The 15,996-nt window shown below is 51.9% G+C and overlaps 1 protein-coding gene across 1 annotated transcript; it reads right to left on the bottom strand.

Moving 5' to 3' along the window:
* Window positions 1–13,056: 13,056 nt before the first annotated feature.
* LOC103695892 (protein MIZU-KUSSEI 1-like) lies at window positions 13,057–14,152 on the bottom strand. Its single transcript, XM_008777336.2, has one exon. It carries the CDS (start codon window positions 14,050–14,052, stop codon window positions 13,177–13,179), a length of 876 nt encoding a protein of 291 aa, XP_008775558.2. The 5' UTR covers window positions 14,053–14,152; the 3' UTR covers window positions 13,057–13,176.
* Window positions 14,153–15,996: the final 1,844 nt, after the last annotated feature.

Raw genomic sequence — 15,996 nt, 5'->3', positions numbered from 1 at the left:
GTTTGTTCTCTCTTTCTCTGTGTATTTTTCGTGTGTCTGTGTTTTTTATGTTGTCCCCCCTTGTCTCCTTCCCCAGGTTCCTTTTTATAGAAAGATATTATGTTACCTGGGAGGTGACAGGGGAATTTGTCCTCTTTTGTGATAATTGGGCACGATCTTGCTTATTAATGGCGTAGTGGAAAATAAGGCCGGATCAGGCCGAAGTCAGGGAGCTGTCACGGTTGATCGGACTCGTTGGGGTGGTTGAACCGCCGGCCGTGGTGGGCCTGGGGTTCGTAGACGGCAAGTGCATTAATTGCTGAGTGAACCGGTGGTCAGGGTGAGCCATACGCTTTGATGGTTCAGTGATCCGGAGATCGTCTTGAGCCGTGTTCATTTAATGACTGAGTGCATCGGAGGCCTGAGGGGGTCTTATGCATTAACGATAGGTCGTGCCGAGTACCTGCGGAGATCTCGTGCCTTGATGACTTAGGGATGGTGGCAGATTGTAGTGGAGTCATGTACTTAGTTGTCAGATCTTTTAGAGGGTTAGGCGGAGATTGGGTATTCGGCTAAGGCACGGGCCCGGCACAGGTGCCGAGCCAAGCTGGTCGCCTAGCGGAGTGTCCTGTGGCGGGGTTGCTTCTGGTCGGCGCTCTCTAGTCGAGCGCCTCTCTGGTCGGCGCTCTCTAGTCGAGCGCCTCTGAGGTGGCATGACTTGGGTATTTCCCCAACACTACCCCCCGACTTCCGAGTTCCAGCTGGCTACCAGCTTGAGTGCGGAAAGTAGTTTTAGTTGGGTCATTATGGATTCCGAAAATTTTAAATTATTGCGCGTTTCGAATTATCGGGCGCTTCGAGGTGCCTTTAATAGGCGGCGTTTCTTCTTTTCCGAAATGTTTCATTATTGGGACGCCTTCTCCGAAGCGTCCTCGCGTCGTGGGCTCATGATGGGGCCGCACGATCCGATGGGCGCTTCGGTGTTCGAAGCGTCAGTCCCAATTAAATGTGGCGCTCTGTCGTTTGGGCCGACACGCGTAGTAATCTAAACGGGGTGCAGCATTTTTCTCGCTGATCTGGTCCGTTGAAGGGGTCTATATAAGCCCTCACCTGGCCTCTCGTTCCTTTCTTATTGTCTTTTTCCTCCAGCTTTTCTCAGTCCGAAGTTTCCTTTCTCCGGCATTTTCTACAGGTCCATTTCTCTCAATCTTTTCCTCTTCCTTCCTCCTAATGGTTTCCGGTCCAAGTGAAGTCAAGTCCACCATGAGTGTACTGGAGGTCGAAATGACCGAAGAGTGGTTTTTTCCTCTAGAAGGGTTCCGTTTGGAGCCCGCCAGGCGGGGGGATCGGGTAACCGATCCTCCGGTAGGCCGGATTGGAGTGTATTTGGAATCACTCTGGGCCGGCCTACGGTTTCCTCTTCACGGCTTCGTGAATGAGTTGCTGACGGTATACCAATTGGTTCCGGCGCAACTTGCTCCGAACGCCTGGAGGACAGTGGTCGGTTTCCTGTCGCTGTGTTTACTGCACGGGATTCCGACCTCTGTCAACATTTTTCGGCGACTTTTTGTGTTGAAGTCGAATCCGGGAGACGGAGAGTGGCTCTACATCGCCCTTCGGGCGGGTCGGCCACTCTTTCAGGGCGCTCCTTCGTCCATTCATGACTGGAAGAAGAAGTTCTTCTTCCGTCAACAAAGCCCCCAAGCTTTCTCCGCGTGAGCAGGGGATCATCGACACCATCCGCAGCCTCGAGGACGGTATTTTACTGAGCGGCCTCATAAGTGAGGACGCTCTAGTGAACGTTGGCCTGAGCTCGGCGCATCCCCATGGTAAGAGTAACAGTAGGGTGTCTTTTTCATTTTATTACAGTTCTAAGTTTTAATCCTGCTCGTCCTTGCAGATATCGCAAAGATGGTGACCAAGAGCGAGGTCCTATACGCCCGGTTTCAAAAGAGGGTGGCCGAGCTCTCAGGAGAACCAACCGAGCCGAGGAAGAAGGCGAAGACCTCGGCGACCACAGCAGTCGAGGTGAGCGCTCCTCGCCCCGTGCGCTCCGAAGCTGGTCGGGGTGAGGGCGCGGGCTCTAGTGGAGCTACGGTGGCGCTCCCGTGCCCGGCGCCAATTTCCCAGATCCCTGGTCGGCAGGAAGCTCCAATTGCCGACTAGGGGAGAAGTTCAGCGGGTCTGGCGCTCGCGCGCCCCGCTCCAGTTTTGCGACAGTCAGACCGGCCGCCTGTCCGACCCCAGTCTTCCAGTTCCGAGCCGGGGAGCAGCCAAGGAGCTGCGGGGTCGGCTCCGCCCAGGCCAGCCGAAGTTGGCCTTCCGGGCCCGTCGGGCTCACGGGAGCGGGTGCCTTACGCTCCCGTCTGGTCGGTCTTCGAGGGCGACTCAGCCCTCGATAATCCCCAAGTGGCGCGCGAAGTACTCCGGGTCGCGCTGCTTCCAGACGACCAGGACAAAATACGGTCCATGAACTATGGCGCCTTCATGGACTCCACTCTTTGCTCCGCTGTCCGGGTAAGTCTTCCTGTTTGTATAGTTATGCAAGTTTTATTTTTAGTTTCTCACGTTTCTCACGTCTCTTTTACAGCATCTGCACGAGACGGAGACGCTGATGCACATAGTGCAAGACTACCGAGAGCGGGCCCGGAGGCATGAGGAGGCCGAGGCAAAGTGCCAGGCGTCCGAAGCCGAACGCCAGGTGCTCCAAGCAAGAGTGGGAGCAGCTGAGGACGAGGTTCGAGCTCTGACCGGCGAGCTCGAAGAGGAGAAGGGCGCGCATACGTTGACGAGATCTGAAGTGCGCGCCGTGGAGGCTCGTTTGGCCGAGGCCGAGCTGGCACTGGCCACCCGCGAGCAGGAGGTGGGGAATGCCCGCCTCAAGACTTTAGAGCTCGAGCGGAAAATAAAAAACCTCGAGCGGAAAGCTGCATACCACGAGGCTCGGGAGCAAGAGGCTCGGTAGCAAGCCCAAGGCGGGTGAAGCTCTTCCGCGAATCGGATGAGTTCCGTGACCTTCTAGAAGAGGAAGGCGTGAACGGGCTCATCCAGGGCTTCAAGGACTTCCGCAACCAACTGCGGCGGCTCCTTCCTGACTTTGACCTGAACCTGCTCAGACCAGGAGCAGGGGTCGAAAGGTCGGAGGCGGAGGCAGAAACTCCGGAGGCCGACCAGGGAGGTCTGGCCGAGGCGGCCGAGGCTGTTCCCGAGGTCACCGAGATGGCCTCCGAGGCTGTTCCTGGCGCTGCCGAGGAAGAAGCTTTGATCACAGAGCCGGCCATTCCTGAAGTCGCCGAGCCCGAGCCTTAGTATAGTTTGTTTTTTTTTTGTGTAAGTCGGGATGGCCCCCACACTTGTTAAGGCCGAGCCCGAGCTTTGTACTTAGCCTACGGGCTTTTTGAAATGAATATACATATTTGTTATAACTTGTAGCTTGACTTGTGCTTTGGTTGACTTAGATTTCTTTCACTTGGATCCGCTTTTAGGCTCCAAGGGATTGGGCTCTACGGCCCCAACTTCATTCGCCACATAGTTGGACTTGCGTTTAGGCTCGGCACAGCCGAGCTTAGGTCCAAGTTTCCGTTGCTCGGTCCTAAGATCAGTAATATAGCGACGCTTATGTCCAGGATGCGCTTGGGCTCGGGGGGTCTTTTCGAGCTTAGCTCAGAATTCGACCGAGCCCTAGGACTATGGTCACTAGATTTAAAATTCCTAGTGAACTTTGGGCCCGGATCTCGGGTTGCCGAGGCGGATGATCGGATTTTTTCCGACATACGAGTTAAACGCCTGTCAGCTTGAGATGGGAATTCATCGAGCTGACGGCACAGACTAAGCTTGCCATTGAACGGTGTACGTAGGAGGGGTGAGGCCGAGCGATGATTGGCCCGGCCAGGTACCTCGACGATGGTCGGGGGTTCATTCAGGTAGTTAATTAACCAAGAATGAAAATGAGAATGTAAAGACATTAATTGAATGGGTACCTGGTACCGTGAGCGTTCTTACACCGAGGCTGTGAACCTCGCTTGGCGACTGAAGACGCTCCTCCGCTCGGAGTCCGTTCTTTGAGGACGCCGGCAAGATAGAGGAATCTAAGAACGAAAATAACCGAGATTATGTAAAGACATTAATTGAATGGGTACCTGGTACCGTGAGCGTTCTTACGCCGAGGCTGTGAACTTCGCCTGGCGACTGAAGACGCTCCTCTGCTCGGAGTCCGTTCTTTGAGGACGCCGGCAAGATAGAAGAATCCAAGAACGAAAATGACCGAGATTATGTAAAGACATTAATTGAATGGGTACTGGTACCGTGAGCGTTCTTGCGCCGAGGCTGTGAACTTCGCCTGGCGACTGAAGACGCTCCTCTGCTCGGAGTCCGTTCTTTGAAGACACCGGCAAGATAGAAGAATCCGGTTTGTTGTCAATCACGGACTCTTCGTTGATCACGAACAGGAGATTGAGTCGAGCTCCGTGATCGATGGAGAACGAGCCGGGCTCGTTGGTTGATGGAGTCCGCATCCCGAAGTATCGGGGCATCCCGACCGTGGTCGGGGTAGGAGCCGAGCTCGTTGGTCGATGGAGAATACATCACGAACTCACGAACATCTCCAGGGAATCCACGTAGGTACTCCATCATCCCGAAATATTGGGGCATCCCGACTACGGTCAGGGGAGGAGAGCGAGCCTGGTACCATGAGATAATTTAGGAGAATTGGTGAGTTCGAACAAATACACAAACCATCATAAGTCATAATAAAATGAAATTTATGGTTGAATAGTGGGGGGCCCCTTGGGGTTCTACTGGTGGTACACGCGGAGATTTTCAAAACTCCAGCTTCGTGGAATGGGAGTCCCATCTAGAGACTCTAGCTTATAAGTTCCGGGCCGGCGGATGCGCGTGACTCGGTAAGGTCCTTCCCAATTTGGAGCCAGCTTCCCTTGCTCAGTTGGTCGGGAGGCCTCGGCTCTCCTAAGGACAAGGTCCCCCGCTTTGAAGGATTTGACTTTGACCCTGGCGTTGTAGTACTGAGCTGTCTTTTGCTGGTACCTTGCCATGCGAACTCGAGCGGCCTCCCTTGTCTTCTCGATCAGGTCAAGGTTGTTCCTGAGCTGCGAGGAGTTGGAGCTGGCATCGTGATGTTCTACTCTTGGAGAAGGGAGTCCAATCTCCAACGGGATGACAGCTTCCGTTTCATATGTTAGATTGAAGGGAGTCTCGCCGGTGGGGACACGGAATGTGGTCTGGTAAACCCACAGGATATTGTATAGGTCCTCGACCCATTGTCCTTTGGATTTGTCGAGCCTGGCTTTGAGCCCCTGCAAAATAGTACGGTTTGTTACCTCGGTTTCTCCGTTCGTCTGAGGGTGCGCGACCGAGGTGAAGCGGTGGTCGATGCCAAGCTCGGAGCAGAATTCTCTAAAATGGAGGTTGTCGAACTCGCGACCGTTGTCGGATATGAGGATGCGGGGGAGCCCGAATCTGCAAATTATTGATTTCCAGACAAAATTCCGCATCTTCTGCTCGGTGATTCGGGTAAGAGGCTCGGCTTCCACCCACTTTGTAAAATAGTCGATGGAGACGACCAGGAATTTCCTTTGCCCAGTAGCCAGAGGAAATGGCCCTAGAATGTCAATTTCCCACTGGGCAAAAGGCCAGGGGGAGCTGATAGAAGTTAAGGGAGCCGAGGGTCGGCGTTGGACATTGGCGTTTCTCTGGCATCGGTCGCATCTTCGGATGAAGTCCATAGCATCCTTCTGGAGTGTCGGCCAATAGTATCCTTGGCGCAAAATTTTATGAGCTAATGCCCGTCCTCCCAGATGATTTCCACAAATCCCTTCGTGGACTTCGCGCATTGCATAATCAGCCTCTGTTGGGCGGAGACATCTGAGGAGGGGAGAGGTGAAAGATCTCCGATAAAGCTTTCCCTCATGCAATATGTACCAGGTGGCGGAGCGCTTTATTCGGCGAGCCTCTCGTTCATCACTGGAGAGGACTTCGTCTTGCAGATAGCTGATGAGCTCGTCCATCCAGCTTGGCTCGGACTCAATGCAAAGGGCCTGCTCAGGCTCCTCCGTACTGGGTTTTTGGAGATACTCCAGCGCTGCCGCTTTGGGGAGCTCGCTCATGCGAGAGGACGCCAGCTTTGACAGCTGGTCGGCCCTAAGATTCTCCGACCTGGCAACATGTTGGATGTGGAAAGAATCCAAGGTCGAGGCGAGATTCCGTACCTTCTGAAGATATTTCTGCATTGTGGAGTCTCTGGCTTCGAAGTCATCCATGATTTGGTTGACGACGAGCTGAGAATCGCTGAAGGCCTTCAGGTCCTTCACTCCTAGCTCTCTGACTAGCTTGAGCCCGACGACGAGTGCTTCGTACTCCACCATGTTGTTGGAAGCAGGAAACTCGAGGCGTAGGGCTTGCTCAGCGACCACCCCCTCCGGGCTGGTGAGGATGAGACCCGCTCCGCTACCCTCCGAGTTTGAAGAGCCATCGACATGCAAAGTCCATGCCAAACTCGGGGTCTGCTCCGTTGGTGGCTCAGGTTCGGGCTCGACCTCGTCCGGTATGGTGCACTCGACTATGAAGTCGGCGAGTGCTTGCGCCTTGATCGCCGGCCTGGGTCGGTACTCAAGGTCAAATTTCCCGAGCTCGATGGCCCATTTAGTGATCCGGCCCGATCTTTGCAGGATCTGCTTTACTGGCTGGTCGGTCAGCACGGCCATCGTGTGGGCTTGGAAGTAAGGCCGGAGCCTCCGAGCTGAGACGACCAATGCATAAGCAGTCTTCTCCAGCTTGGAGTATCGGGTTTTAGCATCCCTCAAGACCCGGCTGGTGTAATATACTGGTTTTTGGAGCTTGCCTTCCTCTCGGACCAGGACCGAGCTCACTGCTACAGGGGAGACAGCTAAATACAGGTAAAGGAGTTCACCCTGTTGAGGCTTTGTGAGCAGGGGAGGGGAAGCCAGAAGGTGCTTGAGCTCTTCAAAAGACTACTGGCACTCGTCCGACCATAGGAAGTTTTTCGGCTTCTTGAGAGCCGCAAAGAATGGAAGGCAGCGCTCGGCTGAGCGGGAGATGAATCTTCCAAGGGCTGCAACTCGGCCCGTAAGCCGTTGTACCTCTTTGACTGTCCTTGGAGGCGTCATTTCCTGGAGGGCTCGGATTTTTTCAGGATTGGCCTCGATTCCCCGCTGTGTAATGATAAGCCGAGGAATTTGCCGGAGGTGACTCCGAATGCGCATTTGGCTGGGTTGAGCTTCATTTGGTATCTTCGGAGTGTGGAGAATGCTTCATCAAGGTCGGCCACATGGTCTTGCGCCACCTTGCTTTTCACCAGCATGTCATCAACATAGACCTCCATGTTTCGGCCTATTTTATCTTTGAAGATCCGGCTGACCAGCCTCTGATAAGTTGCCCCGGCATTTTTCAAGCCGAATGGCATTACTTTGTAGCAGTATGTTCCCCCATCGGTGATGAAGGCCGTTTTTTCTTCATCTTCTGGCGCCATGCGGATCTGGTTGTATCCGGAAAAGGCATCCATGAATGCTAACAGCTTGTGACCCGAGGTGGAGTCCACGAGCTGGTTGATGCTGGGGAGTGGAAAGCTATCCTTTGGACAGGCTTTATTCAGGTCGGTGTAGTCCACGCACATGCGCCATTTTCCGCTGGCTTTTTTGATGAGGACCACATTGGCGAGCCACTTCGGGTAGGATATCTCCCGGATGAAGCCAGCTTCAAGGAGTCTGTCAACCTCCTCGGCTGCTGCTCGTTGTCGTTCAGGGGCGGCACCTTGCTTCTTTTGTCGCACGGGCTTGCAGGTTGGCTTCACTTGGAGCCGGTGGACCATGATTTCTAGATCTATCCCCGGCATATCCGCGGGCGACCATGCGAAGACGTCCATGCTGTCTCGCAAGAAGTTGACGAGGCGGTCCCTTTCACGCTCATTGAGGCCAGAGCCGACCTGCACGGTTAGCTCGGGAAAGTTTTTGCGCAAAGGAACTTGGATTAGTAACTCACCAGGCTCTACCCGCTTTTTCTGAGGGTTGACCCGTGCCTCCAAAGTTCTAGTTGAAGGCTGGTCGGTTGCTGGGACAGGCGCCTCGGCTGGTCGTTTCGTCTCGTGGGTCGCCATGTAGCATCGCCTCGCTACAATTTGATCCCCACGAGCTTCGCCAACTCCTTGGCTGGTGGGGAATCGCATGAGCAGATGACGAGTCGAGACTACCGCTCGGAGGGCGTTGAGACCTGGTCTTCCCAGAATGGCATTGTAGACCGAGGGCAGGCGTATCACGAGGAAGCTTATCCCCACGGTGCTTTCATGGGGGGCGAGCCCGACTGTGACCAGGAGGTCGACCTCGCCCTCTACTGGGACTGAATCCCCAGTAAATCCAACCAACGGAGCATTCATCCTCCGTAGTTGTTCTTCTGTCATCTCCATTTTACAGTAGGCATCAAAATACAAAACATTCGCCGAGCTTCCATTATCGATCAAGATACGTTTTACATCAAATTTATTTATAATCATGGAGATAACCACGGCATCATCGTGGGGAGTTTCGACTCCCTCCAAATCATCGTCTGAGAAAGAGATGGCTTCCGAGGCGCGCAGGCGCTTCGAGGAGGTTCCTTTTCCTGACGCTTCTCCAACCGAGGCCCCGCCTCGGATGGTGTTGATGGTGCCGGCGATGGGCCTGTTGGCATTTGAACCTCCAGGCTGTGTGGCTCCTTCGGCTGGCTTCTTTTCTTCGCGCCGGCCTCGCACAAATCGATCGAGCACCCCTCGGCGGATGAGCGCTTCGATCTCGTTCCGGAGCTGATAGCAGTCCTCGGTATCATGGCCGTGATCCCGATGGAAACGACAATACTTCCGGAGATCACGCCGAGCTCCGGAGTCTCGTCTCGGAGGTGGGAGCCGGATACAATCCTGCCCCTCAATCTCCATGAGGATTTCGGCCCGAGGAGCAGTGAGGGGAGTGTAGTTTTCATACCTCCCTTCAGGTGCACGGGCCTGTGGTGGGAACCTCGGGCAGAGTGGTGACCTCTGCTGAGGCGGTCCCCGTAGTCGGGGTGGACTCTTCAGGCGGGGCGGATTTTTAGCTCGGCGCGGGGACGGGCTTCTGGGCTGGCCACGCTCCTCGCGGCGTCTCTTTTGTTTCTTGGGGTTCTGCTCGATCCCGCTCCGCCTAACAGCCAAGGCTTCCTCAGCCTTGGCGTACTTCCACGCCCGAACAAGCATTTCGGTGAGGTCTGCAGGAAAGTTCTTCTCGATAGAGAAGAGGAACCTGTAAGACCGGGCTCCAGTCTTTAGTGCCGACATGGCGATTGACTGGTCGAGTTTCCGGACTTCCCATGTTGCGGCGGTAAATCGGTCCAAATACTCCCCGAGGGATTCTCCCTCCTTTTGTTTGATATCAAGGAGGGAGTCTGATGTCCGCCGCTGGGGCTGGCTGGCGGCAAAATTGCCGGCGAACTGTCTGCCGAGCTGCTCAAAAGAGAAGACAGTACTCGGCTTCAGCCCGGTAAACCAAAGCCGGGCCGGTCCTCGGAGTGTCGCTGGGAAAGCTTTGCACATCATGGCCTCCGAGGCTCCTTGTAGGGCCATTAAGACCCGATAACTTTCCAGATGGTCAAGGGGGTCGGCCCTGCCGTTGTAAGGCTCCACCTGGGGCATCTTGAACCGCGACGGGACCGGCTCGTCTTCAATCTCCGGGGAGAAGGGGGATTTCGTAGTGAACTCGAAGTCACCATCACGTCCCGATTTCCTTCCGTGGAGTGCCTGGATCTGGCGCTCCAGCTTCTCGACCTTCTTGTCGAGTTCATTATTTTGGAGGATCGCTGCAGCGGCTCGTTCGGGTGCAAATTGCCCTGGAACCGACTCAACCTCCGAAGGTTATGGCCAGCCACCAGGGGCTCTAACTGGGTGTTCTCTCCAGAGGGAGGCCTGGACTTGAGAGTCCTGACCTCGAAGGGGAAGCCCGCTTGCAGGGGGCTCCGGTTGAGCTGGAGCCGGAGGAAGCGGTGCTGTCGGGACGCCCCTGGGTTGCAGGCCTTGGACAGCGGTAGCCAAGGTTTGCACCTGTTGCACCAGGGCATCAAACTGCTCCGGCCGAACTTGAGGGGTTGACTCGGCCGGAGGCGGCGAGTTCTGGACAGAGTGTCCAGGACTAAGTGGAGGACGTCGAGAGGCATTGGAAACCCCCTTGCTTCTTAGTTTCATGGCAGCAACTCGGGCCCTTCCTCTAGCGCCAACTGTTGCTGGAAATTGGACCCGGGGGCTGCCGCGAACCGAGAGGGGAGGAGCTCCGCTGCCGGGGCGGTGGATGGCGGTACGTCGACTGGTGGCGTCCTCCTGGAGAGTCCTGCAAGAAAGCCGGTGGCCGGGCTTTCCGGCGCCGGCCCTCCGAAGCTTAAGTCAGAGGGGGCTAATATGTGGGGGGAGTAAAGGAGGAGAATGTTTGTTCTCTTTTCCTCTGTGTATTTTTCATGTGTCTGTGTTTTTTCTCTTGTCCCCCCTTGTCTCCTTCCCCAGGTTCCTTTTTATAGAAAGATATTATGTTACCTGGGAGGTGACAGGGGAATTTGTCCTCTTTTGTGATAATTGGGCACGATCTTGCTTATTAATGGCGTAGTAGAAAATAAGGCCAGATCAGGCCGGAGTCAGGGAGCTGTCACGGTTGATCGGACCCGTTGGGGTGGTTGAACCGCCGGCCGTGGTGGGCCTGGGGTTCGTAGACGGCAAGTGCATTAATTGCTGAGTGAACCGGTGGTCAGGGTGAGCCATACGCTTTGATGGTTCAGTGATCCGGAGATCGTCTTGAGCCGTGTTCATTTAATGACCGAGTGCATCGGAGGCCTAAGGGGGTCTTATGCATTAATGATAGGTCGTGCCGAGTACCTACGGAGATCTCGTGCCTTGATGACTTAGGGATGGTGACAGATTGTAGTGGAGTCATGTACTTAGTTGTCAGATCTTTTAGAGGGTTAGGCGGAGATTGGGTATTCGGCTAAGGCACGGGCCCGGCACAGGTGCCGAGCCGAGCTGGTCGCCTAGCGGAGTGTCCTGTGGCGGGGTTGCTTCTGGTCGGCGCTTTCTAGTCGAGCGCCTCTCTGGTCGGCGCTTTCTAGTCGAGCGCCTCTCTGGTGACTAGAAAGCGCCTCTCTGGTCGGCGCTCTTTAGTCGAGCGCCTCTCTGGTCGGCGCTTTCTAGTCGAGCGCCTCTGAGGTGGCATGACTTGGGTATTTCCCCAACAGGTAGAATATGTACGAGGGCTCGTGCAGGCGTGTGTTTAGTTCTACATTGGTTTTTCTCTAGATAAATCTTGGGTAATTATACAAGATCAAGAAACCCAAATAATACCTTCCGACTAGCCTTTTTGAGTGAGATCCTGGATTATTACAAATGGTATCAAAGCGGATCTGGTCCATAATCTATATGAACTAGGGGACACTGCAGCAAGAATTTATTAGGGTTGACCATGGGCCGAGCGTGGTGCTTGTGATTAGATTTGAATGGATTTGAATCCTTAACTTAACGAAAATGATGGGGTTTAAACATGGGGAGTATGTGAAGACCCATGCGGACATGTATTTAGTCCCACATCGGTTATTCGTTGGATAGATCTTGAGTACTTATACAAGATTAAAGGATCCAAAACCTTTCGGAGAATTGAGGAACTCAAGACACACATCAATGCTACAACATCTACTAGATCTAATACTGGAAAGAGTCTTGGTCAAACAAATTCAAGGATAGTCCCAAACAAATTTGCATCAACTGCTTCCATGGCTCAGATTGGTCTAAATTTTCTCTTGGTCAAATCCTTTGCCATAACAAGCATCTCCGGACGTTCACCCCAGTCTGGACAAAAATGAAGAAGATAAACATAATCTTAATTGATGTCTGATTTCAGTTACAGCTTTCACACAGAGGAGAAGATTATTACGATGCCTTTAAATGCATTGTTGTTGCTGTCTGGAGGATTCCTGCAATCTCATTTCTGTCTCAAAGTGGGTCATCTGTTGGGTACTCTATCTGATCTCCTTTTTGTGGGCTTCGCTTTTGCTTCCATTTTGTTTTCTGACTCCTTTTTAACTGTCATTTTTTCTTAAATGAAAACAGAGTTAATATATATGTACAGCTATCAACTTCATATTGGCAGCTAGTTCTTGCGGTTCAATACATCAGCGACTACTATGAACAGCAATGGCGATACAGATCACCTTGTTTGAGTCCTTGTTTGTTAATAAACCATCTGCTTGGCTCTTGATCGACAACGAAGGCAGATTTGCTAGTATAAAGAATGTTTCTAATCCAAGAACACCATAGAGCTCAAGCCAAAAACCTCTCTTCTCCAGAAGAGTGAGCAGAAATTCCACTTGACATTTTCAACCACGTACTCGAACCAATTTGCAAAGAATGACTTTGGCCTTGATTTTCTTGCAGTATGATATGATTTCTGTAGCAGTTACATAATCTTCAAGAATCTGGCATCCTTTTATGAAAGCGGATTGGGAATTGGAGACAAGGGCCGGTGTCTATCCTCTTTGCTAGTCTGTTGGAAAGAACTTTGTAGATGAATTTTATGTGCCATTGATGAGACTAATATGGCTCCACCATCTATGTATAAGTAACAATCTAAAAATGACATTATCATTAGTGAACAGTGAACTCATTTATTTATTATTATTTCCTATAACCAAAAAAGAATCGCGACTCCTGAATTTGCAATCTTGGAAAGCTTACACACACTTTCAACAGCAGTCATAAAACAACATTTCATAAGCTATGGTCATCATTTATATATGACCGGCCATTGCTTTTGTTGTCTTTTTTTTCTTGGTACGAAGTGAGGCAGAGTTACATTTCGCATGTGCAATACTTGTGCTCAATTTAAGAACACGAAGCCCTGGACGGTAGGATTAATCAAAGATCTTTAATACTGCAACCACCAAAGTTGTGCCGTCCATGTCTCATGGCTTTTATACATGACATGATGGACGTAAAGTTCAACTAACGTTTACTTTTGTATCAAAAAAAAAAAAAAAAACTAACGTTTACATTACTATTACTTAGAAAACTAAAAACTTACCTACGGATGATATCCCTATGATGAATGTACATAGAATTCAGTCCACGCTTCAGTGAGCAAGCAATTAGAACGAACTGAGGGGGTCGGAAATAATTTAACCTTACACTATATTCTACATCCTTAATAAAAAGATGCTGAGCTCAGGAGCGTCATATTTGAAACCGCTGCCTCCACGCCCACCGCCGTCCGGGCTTATCATGTAGAGCGCTTCCGAGTCCACGCTCCCCACCACCCTCTGAAACTTGGCTCGCATGTACATCAGCTCACAATGAGCCCCACCACCACCTCCACACGATAACCCTTCATTCTCACACTTCCCCATCTTCAGAGGATGAGGTGGTGGAAGGGGAGGAGCAACTGGTGGAGGTGGAAGCATCCCGGCGCCTACCGACACCGCCTGCACTGCTTTCAGCACATGGAGGTCGGCCCCGTTGCACCGGCGAGACACGGCGTGCCCGCGCTGCTGCCCATTGCAGTACATGCTCCACACCGGCTCCTCCCACAGCGAGCGCCGCGGAGAACTACTCTTGCTTTTCTTCTTGCTCGCGTCGGCTGTGTTGGTTGTAGCAATCCGGTCGCATTCGAGTAGTATCCTCGGCATACCGGTCGCCATCTCCTTGACTAGCTGATTCATTGGGATGCCCAGCTCCAGAAGCAAGGCGGGCTCGGACCGGGGATCCGTCTGCACCGTAAAGCTCACCCGCCCCCTCTTAAGGCCGAAGAACGTTCCGATGACCTTCCTGCGAGCTGAAGGCGTAGGCTTGAGGGGTGCAATGGCCGGCAAGGCCGGCCAGTGGCACGTTGGCGTCAGGAAGGTGGGGAAGATGGAGCGGAAGATCGATGCGGCGAACATCGTTATGGTGAACGTTTTGGTCCTCCTCCGGTGAAGGAGCGGCAGGCCGAGAGGGGATAAAGCCTCATTGCGTTCGTCGGAAGAGGAGAAGGAGAGGTCCATGATGTGTGCTGCATCTGTGCTCCCCGTCGTCATCGGTTTTTGCTCGGTTGGTGGAGATAGCAATAAGGACTGTTGGTGGTGGCGGTAATGCTTTGAAGATTACCAGCAGCCAACGAAACGGAACGGAGCAAATGGGCTTCACAAGACCGCATTCTCCATTAAACCTACAATTTAAGGACGAGTGCTTGCTACTGTTAACACAGAGATGTGACACACATTAGGAAAAAAAAACGAAGTTTACGTGGAATTTTCTCATTGATCTCTTCTGAGCTGGCACCGTCCATCTGCTAGTAATACTTTTCAGTATGATTTTTATATATATATATATATATATATATATAGAGAGAGAGAGAGAGAGAGAGAGAGAGAGAGAGAGAGAGAGAGAGAGAGCGAGGAAGAGCCAGGAGATAACTAATTTTAAAAGGTTTGTCCAATTGTTTGTTGTAGTTTAGGTAACACAAGTCCATGATATGATGCTGTCGAGGGGAAAGAGGAAGAGGGTGCGTGGAGGGGAGAAGTAGCGAGCCAACCAGAGCTTCCCGAAGCCTAGGTGGGATGGCGCAGGGGATGACGTGAGCCTTTAGTATTTGTTCTTCGGTTAGTAGCAGTTTTTTTTTTTTTATATAATAATAATCTTTGATGGTTTCAAATGCAAGACGGGTTTGATGGAAGGGACTGGTGCTGCCACCAAGGTGGTAGCCTGGTGGTAAGGAGGCTTGAACTCCACCCATGTTGCTCGGGTTCGAAACGCGCATGCATCCCCCACGTCCGGATGGCTTTGTGTGGATATACTTTTCTTTCATCAGTACTGAGATGGCGCTGGGGCGACGTACTCACACGTGGATGGCCCAGTGGGGTTTTCCACGGGTTGGAGAGGGCATGCGGAAATATGGCTCTATGTGGATATGCTTTCCTTTCACTAGTACTGAGGTGGCGCTGGGGTGACGTACTCACACGTGGATGGCCCAGTAGGGTTTTTCACGGATTGGGGAGGGTGCGCAAATTAAAACTTGCGACCCACATCGAAAATTCTCTGGTGGAAGGGGGGTCCAGTAGGGGCTGCTATGTGGGTGGGGTTCCGCCCCTCCCCCTTCTCTCTCTCTCTTTTTTTTTTTTTTTTTTTTTGTTTTGTTTTCTTAAGGGACTGGTGTGTCTTGTAGTGCTGGGTAGGTAAACTATTTAGTGTCAATACGTGTCATTGTAATATTAAATAGGACATTTAGTCGAAATAGTTGACCTCTTAGGAGCGCAACCATAAGATGTATGTAATAAACTTCAAGAAGAATCTGTTATTTAATAAGTGAAAGCTAATTTTCTATATAATACCTTCTCTCGGATGGTGCATGCATGCATGCACAGTTGACCTGTCCATTCAAGTAACCGGGGCTGTGGACCGCCCCCCTTCCGTTCCAGAATTGGGTTGCATCCTTTTCTTTGGGACCATTTTGTTTTTTTTGTAAGAAAAAAAAACAATAGACTATTGCTAAATCTAGCATGTGCAGGCAGGTGCAATGAGTTGTGCATGGTGTTAGATCAGCGTGTATAATTTTCAAGGATGCCTAAAGAGCCGGGAGGGATCGGCTTCATCCCATAGATGGGACATCCCATGGTGAAAATTTGGCCCAAGCTCGGGCTTAATGAGCACCGATCCTCTACGGTGCACGGGCCACGCTGCAGACTGCTATGCAGTAATTAGGAGATGGATATCCATCAAACAAAGCAATTCACAAGTGCGTATCTTGCCATACAGAGTGCATATTATCTAGTAGTAATCAAGTCATTTTGACTTCTGATGACCACCAAATAATGGGGATTGGATTGGTCTGATCATGTTTAACGATGAGATTGGGTTGGGCACTTTAGCATCTTCAGCTGATGTATTTAATTTTCCAAGTCTTTTAAGTCTACAAGCTGGGCAAACTGTTGTGGAATTGGCTTGTTTTTTTTTCTTCCTTTTTTTGTCTGTGGATCTAATTC

This window comes from Phoenix dactylifera, chromosome 11 (assembly GCF_009389715.1).
Source record: "Phoenix dactylifera cultivar Barhee BC4 chromosome 11, palm_55x_up_171113_PBpolish2nd_filt_p, whole genome shotgun sequence".
In the NCBI taxonomy this organism is placed as follows: Eukaryota; Viridiplantae; Streptophyta; class Magnoliopsida; order Arecales; family Arecaceae; genus Phoenix; species Phoenix dactylifera.
The sequence above is the reverse complement of the archived record's forward strand: the minus strand, read 5'-3'. Positions and strand labels throughout refer to the sequence as shown.

Coding starts and splice junctions, on each gene's coding strand:
- LOC103695892 (XM_008777336.2), bottom strand. CDS start 14,052: ATGACGACGGGGAGCACAGATGCAGCACACATCATGGACCTCTCCTTC.